Raw genomic sequence first — 23,285 nt, forward strand, 5'->3', positions numbered from 1 at the left:
TTACAGAAGACAGCACATCAAGCTTGTGTAGCCTCTTATGTTGTTGTAGCAGTGACCATTTTTCTACAAAGACGTTAAGTCTGATGTGCTGTCATATGTATTTTTTACGCACATTATAATAAATTAACTGACAAAAGTAATAGAATATTATTATTAATTTGTATTACAATTAATGCTATAAATTACCTGCGGGTCTTGGTCCTTATCAGAGTGACTGGCACCTGAGGGGCTGGGGGACGGAGCTGGTGCCTCTCCCGAGCTCGCACTGCCCGTTGATGTCCTGCGCAAGAAGGATCTACACGATCTACAGTTATTAAGTCGTCAATGTAGTCGAAATGGTCCACACAAACCGACTTTTAGTCCTCAATTATGTAAAAACTTAAGCTTATCAAGCAGGGGGGCACATTATGACCCGAAAGGCATTCAAGACTGTCGTTTCGGTGTATGTAGACAAGGTGTATTATGTATGACTCTACAGTCTAGCATTGAATCGGATTGATAGAATCCTTAAGCAGTATCTACGTTTGCTACAAGCATTATAATTATTATAGCCTACCTACCTACAGTAATAAGTACCTATTTCATTCCGATTTCAACTCCATAAGTAAATACACATCTATCTGCACACAAGCAATAAATATTATCTTTTATGGTTGAGTCATAATGTGGACGACGTTAAAGAATCGAGCCACATCGCTGAATCACTGACATCAATAATACGTACGTGGGTTTACCGATAGACGTTCAAATAAATGTGCATTACTTACGGTTTCATAAAAATACTAATTTTGATCCAACTTATATACTGGTAAACAAACGAATAGCCAAAACTATAGGTTCCAAACATCCATAATCACAGAGATTTGTTATTGTACTAGAGGTCGAGGGCAGACAAGGTGACCCTGGTTAAAATATAGCTACAAAATATTGTTGTTATTACTAATTTAACCTACATTAAAACTGGCAAAGCTCTCATGAATGTTTTATGGCACGGAATGGTCATGAGCATAGTTTAAAATTGATCTTTAATACCTTTGGATATTGATTATTTTGGCTTGTTAGGGGACGTCTTTCGAGAGGAAAGTGAGGATACTTACGCATGAGGAGGTGGTGCCAAAGCCGCTTGTTCCCTTTGCCTGGTTGCAGGGTGGAGTGGGGCAGCTAGAGGCGCCGTTGTTAGAGGACTCGGACCTGATAGGAAGGATATACCATAACTCAATGAAAATTTATGAAGAGAAGAAGTACTTAAGTTCTCATAGAGTTAATCATCATTGTCAATATTTCAGTCATAGGAAGTCTACTGCTGAACATAGGCCTCCCTCAATGATTCCATGTTGATCGCTTAGTAGCGGCCTACATCCAGCGCCTTCCTGCTACATTTATGAGGTCGTCGAGTAGAAGTAACCTTAGGTAGGTAGTTGCATTTATTCTAATTTTGCTGTCATTTAGCAATTTATATTTTTAGTGTTTATTAATTGATAATAGTTGGAAGACCTACCTGGAAGGCCCACAGTGGAACCTCGTGGGAGTTCTGGCTTTCCTCTGACGGATGGTCTGCCTCCTGCCAAGCTGCCTGGTGGTACCACTGGAACAATGACACAGATTTAAACTTTAGGTTCATTTTGTTTGATGATGTGTCATTTTTGATTATTTCTCTTAAAAGAAGAGCAAGATGGCCTGCACGAGAAGGGTTCAGTATTACATAGGATTAAACCCTTAAAAAAGACAATGTACCAACTTTTGTTCTATCCATTCAATTAACTATTGTGGAAATCTAACGAAACAAAAAACGCAATTATACTATGAAGATTTGCTATTACAGTAAAGGCCGATTCACACATATCAGTGAAGTCACAGTTCAGGCTCAGTACCGGCACAGTGCGAAATATTCTTTCATACACATCGACACAGTGCTCTCAGTGTCAGTGCCGACAATCACGGACGTATTCGTTGACGACGATATTTTTTGTCGGATCACGGACGCCGCCGCGGCATCAAAAACAAAATAACTTACTTCATAGTTTCTAAACAAGAATATTGAAACAGCTCTCTGACATTTTAAAATATTCAAAATATTTCACTGACGCAACACTGTAGCACTGATACTGAACTGAGCGGACACTGTGACGGAACTGTGGCTTCACTGATATGTGTGAATCGAGCTTTAAAGGTAGGTATATCGCCACAAAACAGTCACATATTTTTATGTAGGAATATTTCGTTCCTATTACATTTCTAACTTTATTCCCTTACCAAAAGTTCCTGTTCAAAGGCAATGGAAAAAATATCCTTTAAAATGATGTCAAATCGCAGCGGGAGCGAACAGTATTTCCCGCCTCACACCAGCTGAGTAAGAAAAGCGACAAGCCATGTTTTCTAAATAATAAACCCAACGCTGCCCGCCAGTTAGTCCTAATTATGTTTTAATGTGCTACCCTCGTTCTAACTTCTAGCTTTACGACTCGTATATTTTAATAGCCGAATGCCGAGTGCCTTGTTTGTTTACACGCTTAATGGCAGGGTCAAAACTCTAGTGCACGCAAGGGAAATTCAGCCTTGGATGTTTTCTTATACATGGTGCGCTAAAGTTTACAGGTTGGATAAATAAATAAATATACTTGGAGATTTTATGCTGCGCCATCTTTAATAGTAAACTAAGCAATACCTTGTACTACGGGTGCCAGATAACGCAATCTCTTCCTAGCTCCTATATCCTCCTAAAATTATATTTTGATGTAAAGCTACGGACAGACAAAGTTACTTTCGCATTGATTATAATATCAATCTGAATCATCATCATTTCAGCTATGGCAGTTTGCTGGAAGGATCGCCATGTTCCAAAGGACATCGCCACAAAGCACATCGCCCGTTTTTTAATAAGGTTCCGTACCTTAAAAGGTAAAACCACAGAATAATAATAAGTACCAACTGTAAAACGTCAAAATGAAAATAATTGTTGATTTGCGTTTACAAACTACGAGTGGGTACTTACATTCTTACAAGTTTGTACGGAACCCTCGGTGCACGAGTCCGACTCGCACTCGACTGCTTTTTAACCGACGAAAAAACGAAGGAGACTCATTTAGGCTGGACATTTTGTGATATTGCTAAGTTTATGTTTAGGCACGTTTGTGTTATTTATCTACTGCAGCCTAGAGGTTAATATTAACAAGCAGAAACAGGAAAAGGTGACCTTTAAAATAAATTAGGTTCATTAAGCTAAGAGGGTTAGGAGGGGGGACTGAAACAACATTTTCAGTTATTTTTATTGTACTCAGAAAAAAGTTTAATTTAGTTTGAAATGGGGAGAGCAGTCAGTTGGTAGGATAAGGTCATAGGATTGAATACTGCCTGGAGCAGTTGGTTTTAAAATAGCATCTGCTCCCGGAATTATTCGTGTAGAGGCAGCCTCAGTAAATTAATTTCAATATTTTTTTGAAATGAAATGTATTTCGTGTTCACGCAGAACTAATTAATGAAATACATTCTCGAGTTTTGAGAATGTATTGTACTTTAGACAATAATATTACATTGAAATTGGAGTTCAAATGCCGGCCGACACGTCATGCCGGTTCGGTGGCTGATGGGCGAGAGGGGGATACAGTGAATGGAAGAGTGAACGCGCGCGCGGACCGAATGAGATCGAACGATAGTGATGTGTAGCTGTCTGGCATAGACATTTCGTAAACATATTTCATACCCTATCACTTCACTTCCTTGAAGAGAAAATCTAGCCTTTATCCATCTCTAACGTATGTGGTGTCCTATTTGGGAGTAGAATCCTATACATCTGAATTGAGAGAGCTCAACTCTTCACCCACTGGACCTCATAGTGACAACTTAACTGTTTATTGATGATCAAGATATGACCTGGTGCATTTGTACCAGTAAATTGATGATTAACATAATGATGATGATGATTACCTGGTAATTTGTTGGGTTGCTTCTTGTGTTCATCATCACTGTCGTCTTCGGAAGAGCTTGGGTCGATCATCTTGCTTTACTGGAACAAAGAAAAACAAAGTTACATTACAAAACATTTTAACCGCTTCTGTAGACCACCTGCTTCAGACGCAGAGGTCCCGGGTTCGATTCTCAGTGGGGGCAGATTTTTCTGTTCGGTATGGTTGGTTGTAGGGCTTGTTTTAAGTCCGCCTGGCTAGCTACCACCATCTTACCTAAGTCTGTCGCCATAACAACAATGTTAACAGCATTGTTGTGTTCCGGGAGCTAGAGGTAAGATAGCCAGCCTCTGTGGTTGAGGATTCCGGGTGAAGCTCGCTTCCACCTTCGGCCTGATCATCATTTCAGGTGAGATACAAGCCAAGAGTTGTTGTGGATAAAAAAATCATTTTGTCTAATGTAAAATGCCTTGACAAAACAGCTTTATCAACGAGACAAGTGTTTCAGAATCAATAATGCTTCATAACGTTGATAGATTATGATAAAAATACTTTCAAAAGACACTGTAACAAAATAAGGACCTAAAGACAGAGACTGTAGGACCTATTTCATAAGGCTGAGTTGCATCACCTTTAATCGTAACTTTAACCGGTGTTTTTTGTATGGAGTTTGACAGACTTTTTACGTTTCATATAGATAAAGTTAGATGACACTTCTTTAAGTTTGAGAAGACAATATTCAACGGTGTCATTGTCGGACTACCGAATCGAGGGTCGTCAGTTCGATCCCCGACTATTGTGGTAGATAGGTAGATACTATCTACCTATCTACTAGATAGACAGAAAAACTTTATAGAAACAGTACATAATACATATTAAACGACAACAACAGAACGACATAACAAACCTTCTCCTTTCACAAAAGCTTAATATTTAGCCTCACTGAAAGGGAGAAGGAATACCTATTAGGAAATTGTATACTACAAAATACTAATAAGTACACTTTAAAAAGTAAAGAGTAGTTGCTCGTTTATTGAGGACGTATTTTCACTTCAAAGGCTTTGCGCTAAGAGCACTTGAATCCTTTAAGTAGATCATAGCAATTAAAGTACCCCCTACTCAGTAGTGCAGTTCTAAAGCTTTTCAACAAGCCATCTTTGTTATGTTTCTCTTTATAAACAGGGAAAAATGTAATTTATCTAAATCTAAATATATGTAACTCAAAGGTGACTGACTGACTGACATAGTGATCTATCAACGCACAGCCCACTGGACGGATCGGGCTGAAATTTGGCATGCAGGTAGATGTTATGACGTAGGCATCCGCTAAGAAAGGATTTTACGAAACTCCATCCCTAAGGGGGTAAAACGGGATCCACGCGCACAAAGTCGCGGGCGGCCGCTAGCACTCCATAATCCCACTTTCAACTCGATTGATTCAAATAAATTAATGAACTGCTCGTATTAGCAATAATCCATTAGCTCCATTACAATATTGTGACTCAGCCTTTATCCCTTTGAAGGTGACTTTTTGGGATAATCCTCGACCCACGTGGATTGTGAATAAATGATAAAAATGCCTTCCATTAGGCACTTCTAGGTAAGCCTGAAATTAAGCTACGCGTAATCCTGATCTTGCCATAAAAGGTCAAGGAATTTAAGTATTTTAGAGTCTTGGGCAGATTCCTAGGCTGTTAAATAAAAATGTTACGTCGCAGTTACCTATTTATAAAAATAATTTCATTTAATTGTTGTAATGAGCACTCAAAGAGTACTTTTACATGTACTACCGCTTCGGGACAGTAATATGGGCCAGTGCTAAGAAGAAGCAGCGCCAGAAACTCAGTCAATATTGTCAGATAATTTTTTTTCATTATGTTCGCCTTGTGTCAATTTAAATTGCATTAAAAATTAATTAATAACTTGAAATACCCGGTCCAAATGTGTTAATTAATGACGTTTAATCGATTTTAAGCAATTAATGTTAGTTTTCCGATTATTTAACCGCGAACCTCGAGACACGTCTCTACCTTTGGGTTGCTCACGATTAACTAATATATTAATTGCTGATACTCAATTTTGATGAGTAACAATTAAAGAAATAATTAACCCGCCGTTTCATCAGCATCATTATTTTCTTTAGACTGCACTGAAAAGACATACTCTATGTTGATGTATGATTTATTTCAGTATGTACATGATCCCCTAGGCCTCGTTTGATTTGTCAAAACTCAATCAAAAGTGAATCTTCAACTCAAGCAGACTGTCTCTGTATTTAATGAAAGATTTCGCATTATTATAAGAGACTATTGATTCGTATCTTGCCGTATTTTAATAATAGACTTCATGGAATTGTATTTTAGCCAAATGAATGAAGATCATAGCTTGAAAATGTCAACGAATTACGTGGGAGGTAACCTTTTCTCGTTTATATTGAAAGGTTATGCTTTGATGCTATTAAAAAATATACTATCGCAATAAAAACGTGAACCCTTTGAAACTGATAGCCTAAAAGTTTTATCAATAAGTAACGGCAAGCCCCGGCTTTGCACGGATGCTAAGTATAGGCACTTATAAACCTTCTCTTGAATCACTTTATCTGTTAAATAAAAACCGCATCAAAATCCGTTGTAATGTGTAGTTTCAAAGATCTAAGCATACATAGGGACAGACAGCGGAAAACGACTTTGTTTTATACTATGTAGTGATTAAAATATAACTTTGTACATCAGAAAAAAATAGGATTCTAATGGTGAAAGAATTTTTCAAATCGATCCAGTAGTTTTTGAGTTTATTCGTTACAAACATACAAAAATACAAACCTTTCCTCTTTATAATATTAGTGAAGTATCATAAAACTTAAAAGTACTTATAGATAGTAAGATAACAAAAGAGATAATCTTGCCTAGACAGTTTGAAACGTTAGACTAATGAATTTCTAAAGTTTTCGAAGGGTGAAGCTTTCATTCTGTGTAAATTATCTTCATCAATACCAACAATGTTGCAAAAATTAATTGCTGAAATCATTAGAAGTGCCTTCGCAAGATACTAATGGTTTAATTAAAAATTTCTTATGTCTATAAAGTTTACAATGTTATTTTACATTGAAATCGACACAAAAAAGGGTTAAAATAATTGCAAAGTGAATTTTTAAAAAAGCACTTTTGTCCTTTTTTCGATAAAAATCATAAAGAACTTAACGTACCTATGTTGTTTTCCACAACAAAACTAGAGTAGACCGTATTTGTATCTTGAATATTTTTTCTCGAGCTCCATTGATTTAATTCGATGAAGATTTGTTTTTTAATACCTTAGGTACCTATGTAATGTAATTTATAAGTAAAAAGGTATCTATTCTGTCTGAATTGCTTCCCCAGATTTCCTGTCACTAACTTATTTCTTTCGGTCAATTTTAGGTAATTCTATGTGAGCGAGGTCTACCACTTCCAAGCATTTAGAAATAAAATTAGCATACATATAGAAAAACACAAAACCTTAATACATCGTCGTGTTAGATCAGAATTACAATCTACGACGCTGCAGGCGTGATATCGTGTGATAGGTATAATTTGAATTCTAAACATTCGTTTTTATGCCCCTATCTTCGTGGGGATAAGTATGAAAAAGATTAGGATATGAAGGCCAGATGTAGAGTGAGGTCACTAGGATAATTCGGGGTGGAAACTTGAAAAATCAAATTCAAATTCCTTATTTTTATGTAGCTTGCCTTGGGACATCAGTACTGGCTGAAACTGAAAAAGTGATGGAAGGATATTCGTCACCTCTGTCTTTTGCATCTTGTTTTTATATTAATGTGAAAATTACGTTATAGCAGAATATCACCATGTTTATTAAACTATAGCTAAAGGAAAATTTCCATTCAAAAACTTGACACAGTTTTCAGGATATTCTAAGATTCTATCGGCGAACGATACACCTTCCATTAGAGCTAGGTCAAGAGGAAGTTCGCCTAATAACATCAGATAGGAACTATTAAAATCAAAATTTAAACTAATTTTCAAGCCATTGTAGCGTACCTAGTATATACTTATTACATTAGGTATACCTACAAGTTTTTCAAGCGAAATGAGGTTTGAAAAATACAGTCAACTGAGCAAGCTACTTTGACTATTAAAGCTTTAATTGAAGTAGAATAATGGTCGACCAACCGTTCAAATAACAAGTTGTAAATTTTTTTCAAAAGTCGGTTTTAAATCCTTTTCAAACTTGTTAGGTTGAACCACAGATAATATAATACTAGGTTGAACTTAGATCAATAATTCTAAATCTATTATCAGAAGTATGGTTTTTAAGTCCAACCTTATTCTTTGTCGTTCGTTCTACCATTTCTTCGCGTTACGACCGACAGTAAAGTGTTCGAATGCAGATACTCCGAATGCCAGACAAAATAGAGGTCTGCGCCTCGCTTTGCATAATTCATGGCGGCCATAATAAAAAGAGAGGCAGCAGTCTTGTTCTACCCTTCCCCTTTTACCCCTTTTCCCCCTTCTACCCCATTTCTCCTTCTTCACAAATAAAAGAGAAAAGATTTGATTATTTGTTTGTATCAAATAGGCTCCTAAACTACTGGACCGATTTGAAAATGCTTTCGCCTTATTACTAATCCTACATCCTACGACGACATAGTAAAGGTATGTTCAGCAGTGGACGTCCTATGGCTGAAATGATGATGATGACTAATCCTACAGTACTTCTGATGAACATAGGCGGTACGAAGTTCGCTGAGTCAGCTAGTCTTTTATAATTATTGCTAGAAAGTAGAAAGGTGAATGAAGTGAACTTACAGACGTTTCAGCTTGGCTTACCCAAATAATTATTTTCAAATGATTGATGGAAAATGGACTCTCTTTTGCAGAAGTCTTGGCTTCGATTCCCATGTGGGACCAATTGGAAAAGAATAAACGAGGACTCAATGGCATGAATTCGAGGAGACCCATTTCCAGCAGTGGTTTGCGGAGGTTTGATTATAACGATGATCTGATAAACGTAATCATTTGTATCAAGAGCATAGGGACGATTGAGTCAACACTACTATAGTAATTCTGCAAAGGGACTCACTGCTTGTCTCTCTATTGCTACTCTATTGTAATAACGCGCCCGCATTTTTATGATAGGTACGAGTATTGCTTGAATTATACTGTAGTATACAAGATCTTATTGCATTTGTCATAAGAATATTAGAATCTAGCCTAGATAATGGAAAAGATTAAGATTTTCTGTACCTAAATCATCATCATCATCATTTCTGCAATCCCAATGATTTCCGCAATGGCCGATTGGTGCGCCTTCCCGCTATCTTTATGAGGTACTACCTGTACCTAAGAATACAATAATTTATCTAAAATTAGGTTTAATTCTAAGTATTCTTAACTTTTTCGCTTCTTTTGTTGATATAAGCTTTATTATTTATTCGCTAAAAATGCATGATTAATAATTCAAGTGTTAAAGAAAGGATTATAAAGATCAGATTCCAATTTGCTTGTCTAATGCCCATGAAATTTCTAAAGAACAATAAACTTCTTATTAACTAGGTAAGTTTTCTCGTTAGGCGCAGTATTTGGAATGGGGGCTCTACTCTGAAAAACAATAGCTTTGTTGTCGTCTCTGTCGCTCCTAGTATGAGTGAGCGAGATGTACACAGCTGTGAAAATATTCGTTTTACGGGTAGACCCCTGAAAGCCAATTTTCGAGAAGCAATCCTTTGTAAGAAGTTAAGCTCGGTCACACTATGGAAGATTACTGAGTCTTTTGATTCTATATAGTTGTGATAGGAAAATCTGGTATTTGGTAGCTTTGGTTTGGCAGAAATATTGCTGAAAGGGTCTAGAATAAGTCTTCAATAAGGATAGACTAGGTAAAAAGGTACGTGACCTATGAAATAATCAAATATTTACCTTAATCTACAGCGTTTTTTCTTGTGTTCTTCAATGCATAATATTGTGTTCTTGTTACTTCACATATCTTTTCCAATTACCGTTACATTAGGTATTAGTCATAACTAATTACCGTAACCATAAATTTTTTGGGTATCATTTACCCGAAAATCGCTTGGAATAAAGGGAATTTGACACCTATGTCATTATGAAATGTATTTTTCAAGTGTTTTATATTTAAAAGCGTTTAAGTCAATTAAGCCTTTCAAAAATTTAAAGGCTGATGTCTGTTGACTGTGCAATAGTTTTAAATTCTTTATAAGAGAACACTTATAGAAATACATAGTAAAAATAATGACAAAAAATCTCATAGGATTTGTCTCATATTTGGGGAATCTAAAAAAGGTGACCGACTGACTAACTGACATAGTAATCTATCAACGCACAGCCCAAACCACTGGACGGATCGGGCTGAAATTTGGCATGCAGTTAGATGTTATGACGTAGGCATCCGCTAAGAAAGGATTTTACGAAACTCCAACCCTAAGGGGGTAAAACGGGATCCACGCGTACGAAGTCGCGGGCGGCCGCTACTTCACAATGTATCATGAGTAGATTCTTATAATAAAAGGATGCCAACGATTTTCAAAGTCACCCTGTTATCCTTTAATAGGATTCATTATTTAGGTAGGTACGTGCTCTTTTTATTTATGTGATCCTGCGCTGTATTTTTGTCAGATCAGCTTGTCAGAGCCTTTGGTACAGTGTGTCCTTTACAAAATACACAAAGCCTTGTCAACAAGCCTCGCATCCTGCAACAACTCCCGTAATAACAAAACAACAAATAACAGGAGCATGCGGCCATTATCCCCCTCGTGAGGCGTGTATGTACAGTCAGCTACATAGCACATTGCTATTGAACATTAAACCTTAACCCTTTGTGATAGAGTTCAAAGTTCGACAGTATAATGCCCGGTTGCTTTATTCGCCGCGAAAATAACGCTCATTCTGAGCTAGGATAATGGTATAGTCAGGTGTAATAAAAAGCATCATTTTAAAGACTAACAACACTTTTAGTGTCTTTTAAAGTGGGAATTTTCCTCTAATACTTCTCATTAAGAATGATTTTGACCATTTACTTAAAATGACATGAATAAAATACATAATCTACAGACATTAATTCTATACATGTTTGCAGTTTAGTAGTTAAAGACCTACGAATTCAAATGTTCTTACGTTTACACTCTGAGTACCCTTTCTAACTTTATGTAAAGTTAAATTTATCCAACTGTACTTACTCATACCAACTTGGTAATACTTTTTGCAGGATTGTGGTTACGGACCACATCTGTTGTTTTGTTCTTTGTTAATGTTTTTATATCATCAACCACGTGAAGTCACCGAGGACCAAGGGAAATATACAGAGTGGAAACGATGTGACTCGATTAAGTATTTCTACAACTAGTTACAAGATATCGAAAAACTACATAGTTACGGATCCTGAAAGTGCTTCACGAGCTCTATCAAACGGTATCAATCAAGTTACAGAATAAACTGGATCTATCCGAATTCAACGTGAAAACTTGTGAGAGTGGATGGATGTTTGTTACTCTTTCAAGTAACCTACAAACTACTTAACAGATTTTGATGAATCAATTGTTCATTGTACATCAGACTATGATGTAAAGACTATAAGTAATTTATATTGAGTTATTGGCAAACGTACAACGAATTATAGTAAGGTCTTACTATGATAAGCTAGAAAGTACTATCTACTTGAAACCTGCTAATAAGATAATTAAATAAATAAACAAAGCAAACTAAATAAAACCGTTTAAAAGCCAGAAATAATCTTATGATTTTGAAAATCGCAACAACAGCATAACTAAACACTTTTAATAGACACTTGTTTAACTTTTGAAGATGCAATAAAACCGTTGACGATGCTACAAGTTCGTGACCAAAAGTATTGTTCCATGGCAGGACCATTAAAACTTCGTGAAGTGTCGAACTAAAAACGCTTCTTTATTATTTTAGGCCAAGTCGTTATATCCTAAGCTTAACAGCGATTCGCCACAAGTAGGGTCACCGTTAGAAAGTAGGGAAACGGATATTTTGGGAAAATCTGGACCAAAATTAGTAACAATTCACAAGCAACTGTAGTTTGTGTTAATAGAAACTATATTTTTTTTCAATTTGAATTTGAAATAACATTGACATCATTATAAACCGACGTAACCACCAGAAATTAGTGCTAGTATAGAGGCGGGACACATAAGACACCGTAAGAAACTTATGGCCGTTGGAGCAGAAAAGTTCTCGAGTGGCGACCACGGACCGGAATACGTAGTGTAGGTAGGTCTCCCATTCGGTGGACTCAAGAATGTGATGAAGGTCGCAGGCAGCGTCATAGTTTTTTTTGCAGAAGTGGACGAAATGTAGGTATCTAATATTTTGTGTAAACCTATCTTTGAGGGACACAGAAACACAGAAAAGTTTGATTGCAATTTGCAGTTTTTTTTTTAGCTAAATGACGTCCACAGCTGGACAAAGCCCTTCTCCAAGGATTTCCATAACGACCGGTCCTACGCTTCATGCATCCACCTACCTACTTCCCGTGCGTGACCTTCACGAGATTGCAATATCACCTGATGATAAAATAATGTAACTAAAGCCTGTTGCTGTCGCGCTCGCACACTCACTGCGGGCGCGCGACGCACTGTCGCGACAACAATATAATTACGCGCGAGCGATAAGGATGGGTAGCTTGGGGTCATTGGACGGGATTCTACGTGCTCACGGACCAGGCTTTAACTGGAAAAATCAAAATGTCCTGACCTTATGTGACAATTCCGGACGAATGCTCACCCTAGCCACAATGACACAACTCAAGGGGGTTTTCGAGACACCCTCTTTGTGAATCCACACGCGGTCCTTTCAACCCTGAAGGCTTTTGTTTGGTCCCTACGTGGAAGAAGTTGCTTGATGACACATTGTAGTTTTAATTAATTAAGGTAAATGCGTGTTGACGGCCTTGTGTTTTGCTTCTACGTGCGTTTTGAGATATTATTTTGTTAGTAAAATGTAGGGGTGCCATACATAATAAGCGGGCGGTAATATTCCATACAAGCAGTATAGAGTCAGAATATAGGCTATATCGTTAAATGATGCTAAAGCGTTGTAGAGTTCTTTTTGTGTAGTTTACAACTCATTGGAATGGATTTTGTGAATAAATTGCTGGCTGAGTTTCTTCCGCCACTTCTTCTCAACACTAGCCCATAATGTTATCCCGAAGTGGTAATAGGGCAAGCTATATTAATTTGCAACGTGCACAAAAGCCTTGGAAAGGGCCTGAGTACTGAAAAAATGACCGAATCTAATTTGTACCTATTTCAACACAAATGTGCTATGTGTGTGATTGTTATTTTGTAGGTATATAATTATCATACTTAAGAAGACTTCATATCAGCTTTAGAACAAGATTTTCCTCTATTTTATATTATAATGTATGATACCTTCAGAGCTAACATACAAAGAAATAAGATGTCTATTTATGAAGAAAAACATTTTAAGTGAAAGGAATCCCACCAACGTTTTCCTGTTAACATATTTTGTAGAACAATTTCCTTGTTTTCCTTGTATCTGAATGATATTTTCAACAGGCTTATTAATATTTCAAAGAATAACAGATTCCTTATGTCATTGTAAGCTAACAAGTCTTTTGATTTCAAATAATAAACCTTTTGAGGCTTTTAATAAAAATACACGATATATGTAATCGGAAAACGCAGCGTGGGACGTCCACCCACAAGGTGTACCGACGATCTCATAAAGGTTGTAGGAAGGCCCTGGACGCAGGCCGGGCAATATGGAAATCATTGGGGGAGGCCTATGTTCAGCAGTGGACGTCCTATGGATAAATGATGATGATGACCGTATGAATTGTATGAACCTTTTTATTTTTCAGTGTAAAAAATCTCTACACGATCATTGAATTAAATAAAAAAGATTGTTACAAAAAACCCCGTGTCATGACAATGCCATTCTCACATGTTCCCATAAAATGCTTTTTATTTGGGTTTTATCTTGAAAAGTACAGTCAGACGTCATTACAACGCTGTACCCTGCTTAATATGGTCGTATTGTACCCGAATGCCCCAGTTCGTGACAGGTTCCGTGATTTGCAAAAATATCTTATCTACCCTTGGAAATATTCGACCGTAAAGGGCTTTCACAAGTGAAGATTGAGGAGTAAAAAAAGCTTTGAATGCCGCGGTAGAGTGGAATCTAATCACTCTCACTCAAACCGTGGATGTCTCAGGGGCGACTAAGGGACAAATGGTCATTAGACCCCCCCAATCCGACTATGGTCTGGTCTGCGAGCACGTAGAATTTTATTAAATGACCCCAAGCTACCCTACCTCCTTCTAATTTACAAATTGCCACGAAATGGCTAAAGCCTGGTCTGTGAGCACGTAGAATTTTGTCCTATGACCCCAAGCTACCCATCCTTATCGCTCGCGCGTAATTATATTGCTGTCCCGACTGTGCGACGGGCGCCCGCAGTGAGTGTGCGAGCACAACAGCAACATAATTACGCGCGAGCGATAAGGATGGGTAGCTTGGGGCCATTGGACAAAATTCTACGTGATCCCAGACCAGACTTATCGTGGCAATTTGTAAATTAGAAGGAGTCGTATAGATCTACTCCTGCAGTGGAGACTGAATGATCTGATGATGATGATGATTGACAGATAATGGTAACAGAATTGTACAAATTACATCGGTATTTTTGATTAGAAGATTCACTATGACGTGATCTAAGCAGCGTTAGGGTCTTGAAAAACCGCATTTTTCATAAATCCGTCCCTTTTACTCGCAACGAAATGCTGGCATGAGTGTCCAGACTCCAGAGACAAAGATGAATAGCTCCTTTCAGTTCCAATTTCTTTGTAAACTTTTTGATGCAAATTATGCAAAATGATTATTACTACATACTACATAACTAAGTATTACTACTACATAAGATGCCATAGGAGGTGGCACATCAATGTAAGCAATATCATTCAATTTGTGAATAAGATAATTATATTTGGCTGAAATTCGGCAACCCTACTCAACAATATGCCGTTTCTTCCAACTCACATTTGTACGTATGTAGATTTACACACTTAGGACGCTAGGCTTTTCCGGAATATCTTTTATGATCCAGGTTATGTGGGTAATTTATGACCTTTCCCACTTCTTATTTGGTATCTTTGTATCCTCACACCTGCGTAAATGATTTGAAAGGAACGTATTCATCGGATTTTGTGCACAGTGTTTGCTGCTCCCGGCGTAAGACACTGTGTAGGTTTGTTGTCGACACGAAAAGAAGAAGGTCGGATTTTGTAACATTCTTCATCGCTCTACATTTTGCTGTAATCCGTACCTCTGCCTTAACTTATAGAGTAGGTATGTAGTTAATTTATTATTGTAATGATTGTGATTTTCCGTAAAATGTATGATAGCATTTCCTGAACTTTCTGAAGGCATTTTTTAAGCTGTATCGTTACCTACTTCAGTCCGATTTAGGCTCGTTGTATCATCTTCTTCTTCCTTCTTTTCCCTAGCCCTTTTTCCCATTTGAGGTCGACTCTCACTGTTTTGAGGCGCCAGGACAATCTGTCCTAGGTGGTTGAGCCTCGTTTTTAATTGCGTTATGTCGTCGGTCCATCGAGCAAGTCGGTAGGTTTAAGAATTTTTTTTTTTTTTTTTTTTATCCACAACGAGGAAGCTCTTGGCCTGTATCTCACCTGATGGTAAGTGACGATCAGGCCGAAGGTGGAAGCGAGCTTCACCCGGAATCCTCAACCACGGAGGAACTGGCTATCTATAAGAATAGTTTTGGAAAGTAAACATTGCAATAAGGAAAGTACTTATACCTTCCTGCCTTCAGTTTCATGTTGATATTAAGTTTTTTCAGGAGGAGAACTTAAGTTTTCTAGGTGTTTTAAAAGTTGGAAAAGTTTATTCTATTTGGTTTAACATTGCATTTAAGTAAAACATCCATAGCTCGTAGAGACGATGGCCGTTGGGGCAGAAAAGTTCTCGAGTGGCGACCACGGGCTGGAAGACGTAGCGTGGGCTCCTATTAGGTGGACCGACGATCTGGTGAAGGTCGCGAGAAGACGCTGGATGCGGGTAGCGCAGGACCGTTCATTGTGGAAAACCTTGGGGGAGGCCTTTGTCCAGCAGCAGACGTCATTTGATAGAAACGAACGAACGAACGAACGAATCATAATTCATCCATTCCATAACTCGCATTTCCTTCTTATAGATATCACTCGTACAAGACGCACTGCAATATTTCTCTCTCGTGCTTATGATTTATGGCCTAAGCTCACAAGCTTACAATTTGCATGCGTTGAGCGAGCAGCTTTGTATGAGTTGTATGTCGCACAATATTCATAAGGAACTGGAATTTTCCACAATGGGTTATAAAATATTGTGCTCTTAATTTTAGACTTGACTGGGCTTTTAGCTGCTGTAATTCAAAAATAAAAGGCATGTCAACTAAGTCAACAATTTTCCAAGGAAAAGACCCTCCTCCTTTTTACAACGACAAAAAGTAGGATGTTGTATTTTTTTTTTGTTAGCTCAGAATTCAGTTTACACTCCAAAAAGCTTGAAAAAAAAATGCGTAATTTTTATCACTTATTTAGCTTAGGTCCATACTGTTGAGCTTATGTAAGTAATATTATTTATTTTTTATGGTGTCGGATGAAATAGGAAACGTATATTTTTGTAAGAAAACCTACAGCTGTTAATTGGTTCATTACTGATTAAATAAATCCAAACTCTTGGCGTATTGCGAAAGCTTACGTAAGTCTTACCCAATAGGGTTCAACACGCGAGTGCCAATTTTAAATTCACTTTCAAGATTTTACTTTGAACTTCACTCGTATTTGAAATCAGGATTTACGTAAGCTTACAATTTAAATTATGATTAAGTAGGTTGAGATCTCCAAAGAAAATTAATTTTGTACCGTATTACTTACTTTACTACGTATATCTTCATATATAGGGTAAATTACACTAAAGTGAGTTGCACGACCTTTTTGTAATCCCACAATCGTATGAAGTTGACAGATTTTAGTCGTTTGTTAAAGTTAAAGTAAGAAGGTAAAACCCAGCCTAAGAGTAAAATCTTTAAAGTTTAGTAGGTAAATAGATGTTCTGTTGACAGAGATACAAGAAATCTTCGCTACCAGTTATTAGAGCTACACCCCATATAGTTTTTGTTACTACTTTGGATATTTATTAGGTTATCTGAATGTTCAGCCCTGAATAAATAGTAAAATTGTATTATAAATGGGAAAATGTATGTCTGTCCTTTAACCTCTTCATGCTTAAATCAATTATCCGATCTGGGTTTAATTTGGTATGGATATACTTGAGTTATGAAGAAGGATATACATAGAATACTTAGTTTTTATACCTAAAATCATCCTTTAAAGATGTAAAAAATAAGCTAACCAAATTCCTAAATCCACGCGGTTGTCGTGAGCAAAAGCTCAAAAGCTGTTAAAATAGATTATATAAACCTTTCTTTGTCATGAAAATAAAATAATACAAAAAAACACAGCGAAAAGTATTTTCGTGTGCAAAAGGCGTCCGCTATTAATCAATATCATTCATTTTACGTCAATTAATCCAACTGAAATACAGTACATTCCCATTAACAATAAAACTGATTGAAAACTCATCGGAACAGAGAATAATGTACCGCAAACTGATATTTGTGTCCACCCCTCTTTCACCCCCCACCCCCGGAAGCGCAGTTCGAAATACTTTATTGCCTGGAATTGCCCCACTATTCAACACAAAAGCGGTTCCGGGGGGTGACCATGACAAGTTTCAGGCAACGGACTTTCAGTTTTTTCTTAGGACTTCACAAATGGTTATATCTTACAGGGCTGGGAAATAGTTTAGTAATAAATTGGACATTGTAGAGCCCAATTGGATACGTAAAGGGTATAGCTCAACAACTTCGAAATAAGACTTAAATTTTTATTCCAATTTTGACTGTTTTCTTTTTAAAAAAGCATGGTTATAATATGACGAGAATAATAAGACTATACCAAACTACGAGTATCTTATTACATATAATCATGTTTTCATGTAAACTAAATGAATTGGGGAGGCCTATGCTCGGCAGTGGACGTTTTATGGCTAAAATGATATTGATGATGAAATGAATTTAATTAATTAGGTAAATATTATGTTTATTTTCTGCAAACTTTATTCAGCTGAAACTTATCGTAAATTTTCCAACAAGCAAAACAAAACTTTCCTGCAGTCTTTGCTAAAAGTATACTTAACCCCTCTAATTTTGGTCACCCTACTCCAACACAAATACAACTGCGTCGCTTAAGAAATGGGCAAAGTTTCCTTCGAACCTTCGGGAGTTCCGGATAGTTCATTGTGATTTGCTTTTTACTATTCGGTTATGAAGGAAATTCAATTTTACTGTAGCTTTTTTGCATCTTGTCAATTTGGGAATAGTTTGTAACATTTGTGAATATTACGTGAGTACTACCTAGCAAATAGTACTTGGGTTGTGTAAGTTTATGGTACTCAAGGCGTTATGAATGTCATCATCATCATCATCATCATCATTTCAGCCACAGGACGTCCACTGCTGAACATAGACAGAGGACTATGGAGATATTTCTAGTTGAGAATATTATAATTATTGTACTAGAACATATGGAGAGGGCTTCGGTGTTTCTTTACGAGATCGAATCAGAAATGAGGAGATCCGTAAACGAACTAAAGTCGCTATGTATGTAAAACAAAAAAATAAATAAAAGGGTTACATGCATAGTTTTAATCTGTTAGGTAATCATAAGGCTATTAGACCTGCTTTATAACTCTACCACTACAGTATGCCTTGCTCCTAGAGTTATCCAAGACCAAGACAGTATAATAAACAGCTATTTAGTCGTAGCAAAGGTCTTAGTGGTCTTGACGTGTTTCTAAGATAATATTGCCTAATGTCTATCAGTCTCAATCCCTACTGTCCAAAATAATTTTAAACTCTTAATGTAACGCATAGTACCTAAAGCAATAAAGACTGAATTTGACCCCGTTTAGCAAAATAGAGACAAAGCAATGCAACTGCATTTTATTGGCTTCGGATTCTTGTAAGACAGTGCTGCCCTATTTTTTTGGCAGCCCCCACTGCGATTCATAAATAATGGCTACGCTTCTATGGGGCGCAGGATATAATGGGCAATATCTGTCTTTCTCACTCACGACTACAAAAAATAAAAGAACCTGAAAACTAAAATTTTATAGGTCAATACTTACTCAGTTTTTTTATTGGTTTATTCCTTTAAGGTTTTCATAGAATTGGTACTCGTTAGTACGAATCTCGTCCGCTGGAGTATTGTGGTGAACTCATAACACAAGCTTATTTAACTTGCCCCGAGGGGTTAACGGTTTTTCTTAACAGAATTATGAAATAACTAGCGGCCGTCCGCGTACGCGTGGATTCCGTTTTACCCCCTTAGGGGTGTAGTTTCGTAAAATCCTTTCTTAGCGGATGCCTACGTTATAACATCTACCTGCTTGCCAAATTTCAGCCCGATCCGTCCAGTGGTTTGGGTTGTGCGTTGATAGATCATAATGTCAGTCAGTCAGTCAATCAATCACCTTTGAGTTATATATAATATCTATATATATAAAAGAAAGTCGTGTTAGTTACTTCGCTTATAACTCAAGAACGGCTGAACCGATTTAGCTGAAAATTGTCAGGGAGGTAGTTTAGAGCCAGGAGAAGGACATAGGATACTTTTTACCCCGTTCGAAATTAAAAAAAGTCTGCTTATTTATTGCCATTAAGGCGGAACAAAGTTCGCCGGGTCAGCTAGTTTAGATATACAAATTAGTTCGGTACCAGCCGTTATGGTATCATGAAATAGTGATAGGTAAGATATCTACTTTAGATGTTAGTAAGTTCTTGTAATTTGGTCATTTTCCATCATAATAGACAGTAAGGACCGGTTTCTACCAAAACGGAGAAGAGCGGAGCTGTGCGGAGCGGAGAAGAGAAGTGGAAATTATGAAATCTGATTGGTTATTCAAAAAACTTCTCCGCTCTACTCCGCTTGGGGAAAACCGGGGTTAGACGACTCAAATCGCGTTTTATAGAGAATTTTTTCAACGTTTTTAATATTAATTTGTTACAATGTTATAGAGCTCTAACGTAACTACCTACCTGCTAAAAAGAATTTTTTAACGTTTTCAATATTAATTGTTACAATGTATGGCCATTGTTAGTGACCCAGGTCACACAGTAAAGCTATTTCTAGTTGAGAATGTTAAATGCCCTTTCGTGTTTAGATACGATCAGTAAAAGTGTGGTTATGAATTACTATGCAAATGATTGAGGGTAGTTTGCAAAACGCATGTAGTAGGTTGTACACTACAGACTCTACATTTTTGTTGTAATATAGCCCCTATTAAAACTACATAAGATGCTAGTGTTTAGTTTTATGTACTGTCGTCTGTTAAGTAGGTACAGCATACAAAGTTGAACCAAAACACCCTGTATGTAAAGTTAGCTGATCTTTGTTTACTGTACTGAAAGTTGAGAGCAAGAAACTGTACTATCAAAGGAATCAAAACATTGCTAATCATAATAAATCTTCAATGTAAAAACACTCATCGTCTTCAACCCTTTTCGATTAAATTCCAAAATATCTTTTAGAAATCTCTCTTATTTTAGCTATTTAATAAAAAGTATTGACGATAGCACCGTACCAACCATATTTATTGCTGGAAAATAGCACCTCTATCAAAAAACTACAAAACATGCCCGAGATTCGCTTTGCCGTTGTCACATAAAGCAAACCTTTCAATAATACACAAATGAACGTTCGCTAAAAAGAAAAGGCACGTGAATGCAATCCTCTCTCTCCCTTACACCGAAAATCCTTGGATATTACTAAAGGCTATGTTTTCATTTCACTAGCATATTCGAATAATTGGCAATGCTATTGATTTTCAACGCAATCACCGATGTATTTTGTAAATTTTGCCTTCGAAATTCGTACATATTAACTATACAGGGTGGAATTTTATAATGCCACATGGAGGGAAAGTACTCTTAATATTGTAGATAGAAATTTTTTCTCAAAGAAAACCATTGAGTTATAATGTACTTGTGGAAGGTACGTACCTATGGTAGTGAAATTTCGAAAAATTTTCGAAAATCTTTGGATGCTTCTTGAAGTTATCTTTCTTGTCAAAAATAAAGGAAGTTTTCTTTCAGTAAAATTTTCTATCTACAGTATTAAGAGTGGCATTACAAAATTCCACCCAGTAGGTACCTATATTATAGCTTTATTTAGGTCATACCCGGATCACTGTATTCTAGGAATATGAGAACGAGCACCTGCACATATCCCGAGAATTGCAATCGATAGAGCTACCAAAGCCTATGATCGTAGTCTAAAGGTCATATAAGTCATAATATTTCTGCAAATTAGCTTTTAAAGAGCTCTTTTATGCGTCCCTATATAACCTACTTTGATCCCACCACTGCTTCGGGATAATAAATGGGCCAGAAGAAGAAGCGCAAGAAACCAAATCACTATCTTTTCTTCGTTGATTAGTAATACGAAATCTAAGTTACCCATGTAGAGGTTGCCTGATTGGAATTATAATTCTGCGTATTTTCTTTAAATAGATCTGTATCGTTTTTGTGTAATTAGGAATCTAATACCAACTAATTACCTACGTCTAATACAAATAAATTACTACCTGAAGATAAAATGAGTTTGTTCCGGAGTTTCTTCTTAACTCTTGCTACATTAAAAGTAGGTACCTATCTACCCAATATTTGTTGTCGTAGCGCTGGTAAGGCCCAAAAGTTAAACAGATTCGTTATAAATAAAAGCTATTTTTTTACACATGACTACACATACACGAACTCACAACAATCTCATTTTATAATATTGTATCAATAGGAAACCCGAGTAAAGTCATCAATTTGTCCCAGAAAAGCTCAATGTCAACTTTGAAACCTTACTCTTTATCAATATCAGAAAAGGTCCCTTATCCCTTTTAAGTGGCCATAAAAGGCAAGTATCAAAAACCTAGTTCCACACCCTCAGAGTATAATAGCAATCTCATCGACTGCATCACGCCAATTTGGGTTCTAATTGTGTGTTATTAAAAGCTATTTTACCATCAGCGTAGAGAGCTTAATTAAGATATAAATGTAGGGTAAGGGCCAAGTTGCGAGAGATTTTTTTTTAACAATAACATTGGAAATTTTTGTTTCTTGTAGAGCGTAAAAGGTTTTGAGAAAAGAAAGGCGCTGGATGCAGGCCGCTACCAACCGTGCGATGTGGAAGTCATTGGGGGAGGCCTATGTTCAGCAGTGGACGTCCTGTGGCTGAAATGATGATGATGCTGACTTATTTTGTTAAAAACATTACACCACAAAAACACTCCTAATTGATTATCTTTCAGAAATCTATCACGTAACTTCTAGAAGCTGTAATAAAAACGTTCCACGTGCAAAATATTTACTGAAACTGGATTTTTCAGTGACATTGCGTGAAGCGCAGGCTGTAGGTCACCCGGGCCATCAACTTTTGGCTCTGGGCCAAATAAAATCACTTGAAAGTGTTACGTCACAACTCAAGCCTCACAGGCTAAAATGGGGCCACGTATTTTTAAGCACAAGCTCAAAGCATTGGATTTCTATTCCTATTATTATAAAGAGGCTGACAAAGGTTCTAAAGGCCGTTCTATTCATAAATAAATAAATAAAAGGTCGCTGTTTCTTCCGCCACTTCTCAGCACCAGCCCATGTTGTCCCGAATTGGTGGTAGGGCAAGCTATATTTGGGATGTATGTACTGAATAAAAGCTTTGACCTTGACTTTAAGTTGCGTATCTTCTCTTAAAATTAAAATAACATGTTTTCGTAGTTAAGACTTGGGAAACCGCCAATAATTTGATCCTAGATCTTTAAGTAATTGGCGAAGCCGTATACTTTTCTTGGTACCGAACTGGGCCGTCTTTTTACATATAAATTACGTTAAAAAATCGATATTTTTCCTATATCTAACTAAATACCTAGTAGATAAAGAAGCAGGAGGCTCTACATAGCACTCCTTGGTAAGGCTTACGTTTAGCAACTGTTGAAAGTAGGTATGGAAATAAATAATCGAAATTGGATAAGAAACTTCGAATTTTGACGAGATGTTCCTAATGGGCAAAAATTAGATAGGCTACTACCGCTACCATTGCAATTTCCTAAATTAAATCGCTATCTACGGGCTCCAATCGAAGCAAAGCTATTGATAGCCACAAGGCATTGATGATCAGGCAAATGAGATCAGATACCTATTTACCTATTCAGTGTCGAATTTTACAGCACCCTAATGACTTTTATGAGGCAGAGATTTCTTTTAGACCATTAAAAGGTA

General features: G+C 36.9%; 1 protein-coding gene across 1 annotated transcript in view; it reads right to left on the bottom strand.

Annotated features, from left to right (window-relative positions):
- The window catches only part of Cadps (calcium-dependent secretion activator 1), a 49,029-nt gene that overhangs the window by 21,475 nt on the left and 4,269 nt on the right, over positions 1–23,285 (bottom strand). Inside the window, exons 2-5 of the mRNA XM_028314573.1 lie at positions 3,925–4,003; positions 1,499–1,585; positions 1,098–1,191; positions 187–295 (exon numbers count right to left, since the gene is read on the bottom strand). Coding sequence (XP_028170374.1) covers positions 187–295; positions 1,098–1,191; positions 1,499–1,585; positions 3,925–3,994 — 360 coding nt within the window. The 5' untranslated portion in view covers positions 3,995–4,003. The remainder of the gene's footprint in view (positions 1–186; positions 296–1,097; positions 1,192–1,498; positions 1,586–3,924; positions 4,004–23,285) is intronic.

This window comes from Ostrinia furnacalis, unplaced genomic scaffold, assembly GCF_004193835.3.
Source record: "Ostrinia furnacalis isolate ACB-3 unplaced genomic scaffold, ASM419383v2 OfSCF4792, whole genome shotgun sequence".
Taxonomy (NCBI): Eukaryota; Metazoa; Arthropoda; class Insecta; order Lepidoptera; family Crambidae; genus Ostrinia; species Ostrinia furnacalis.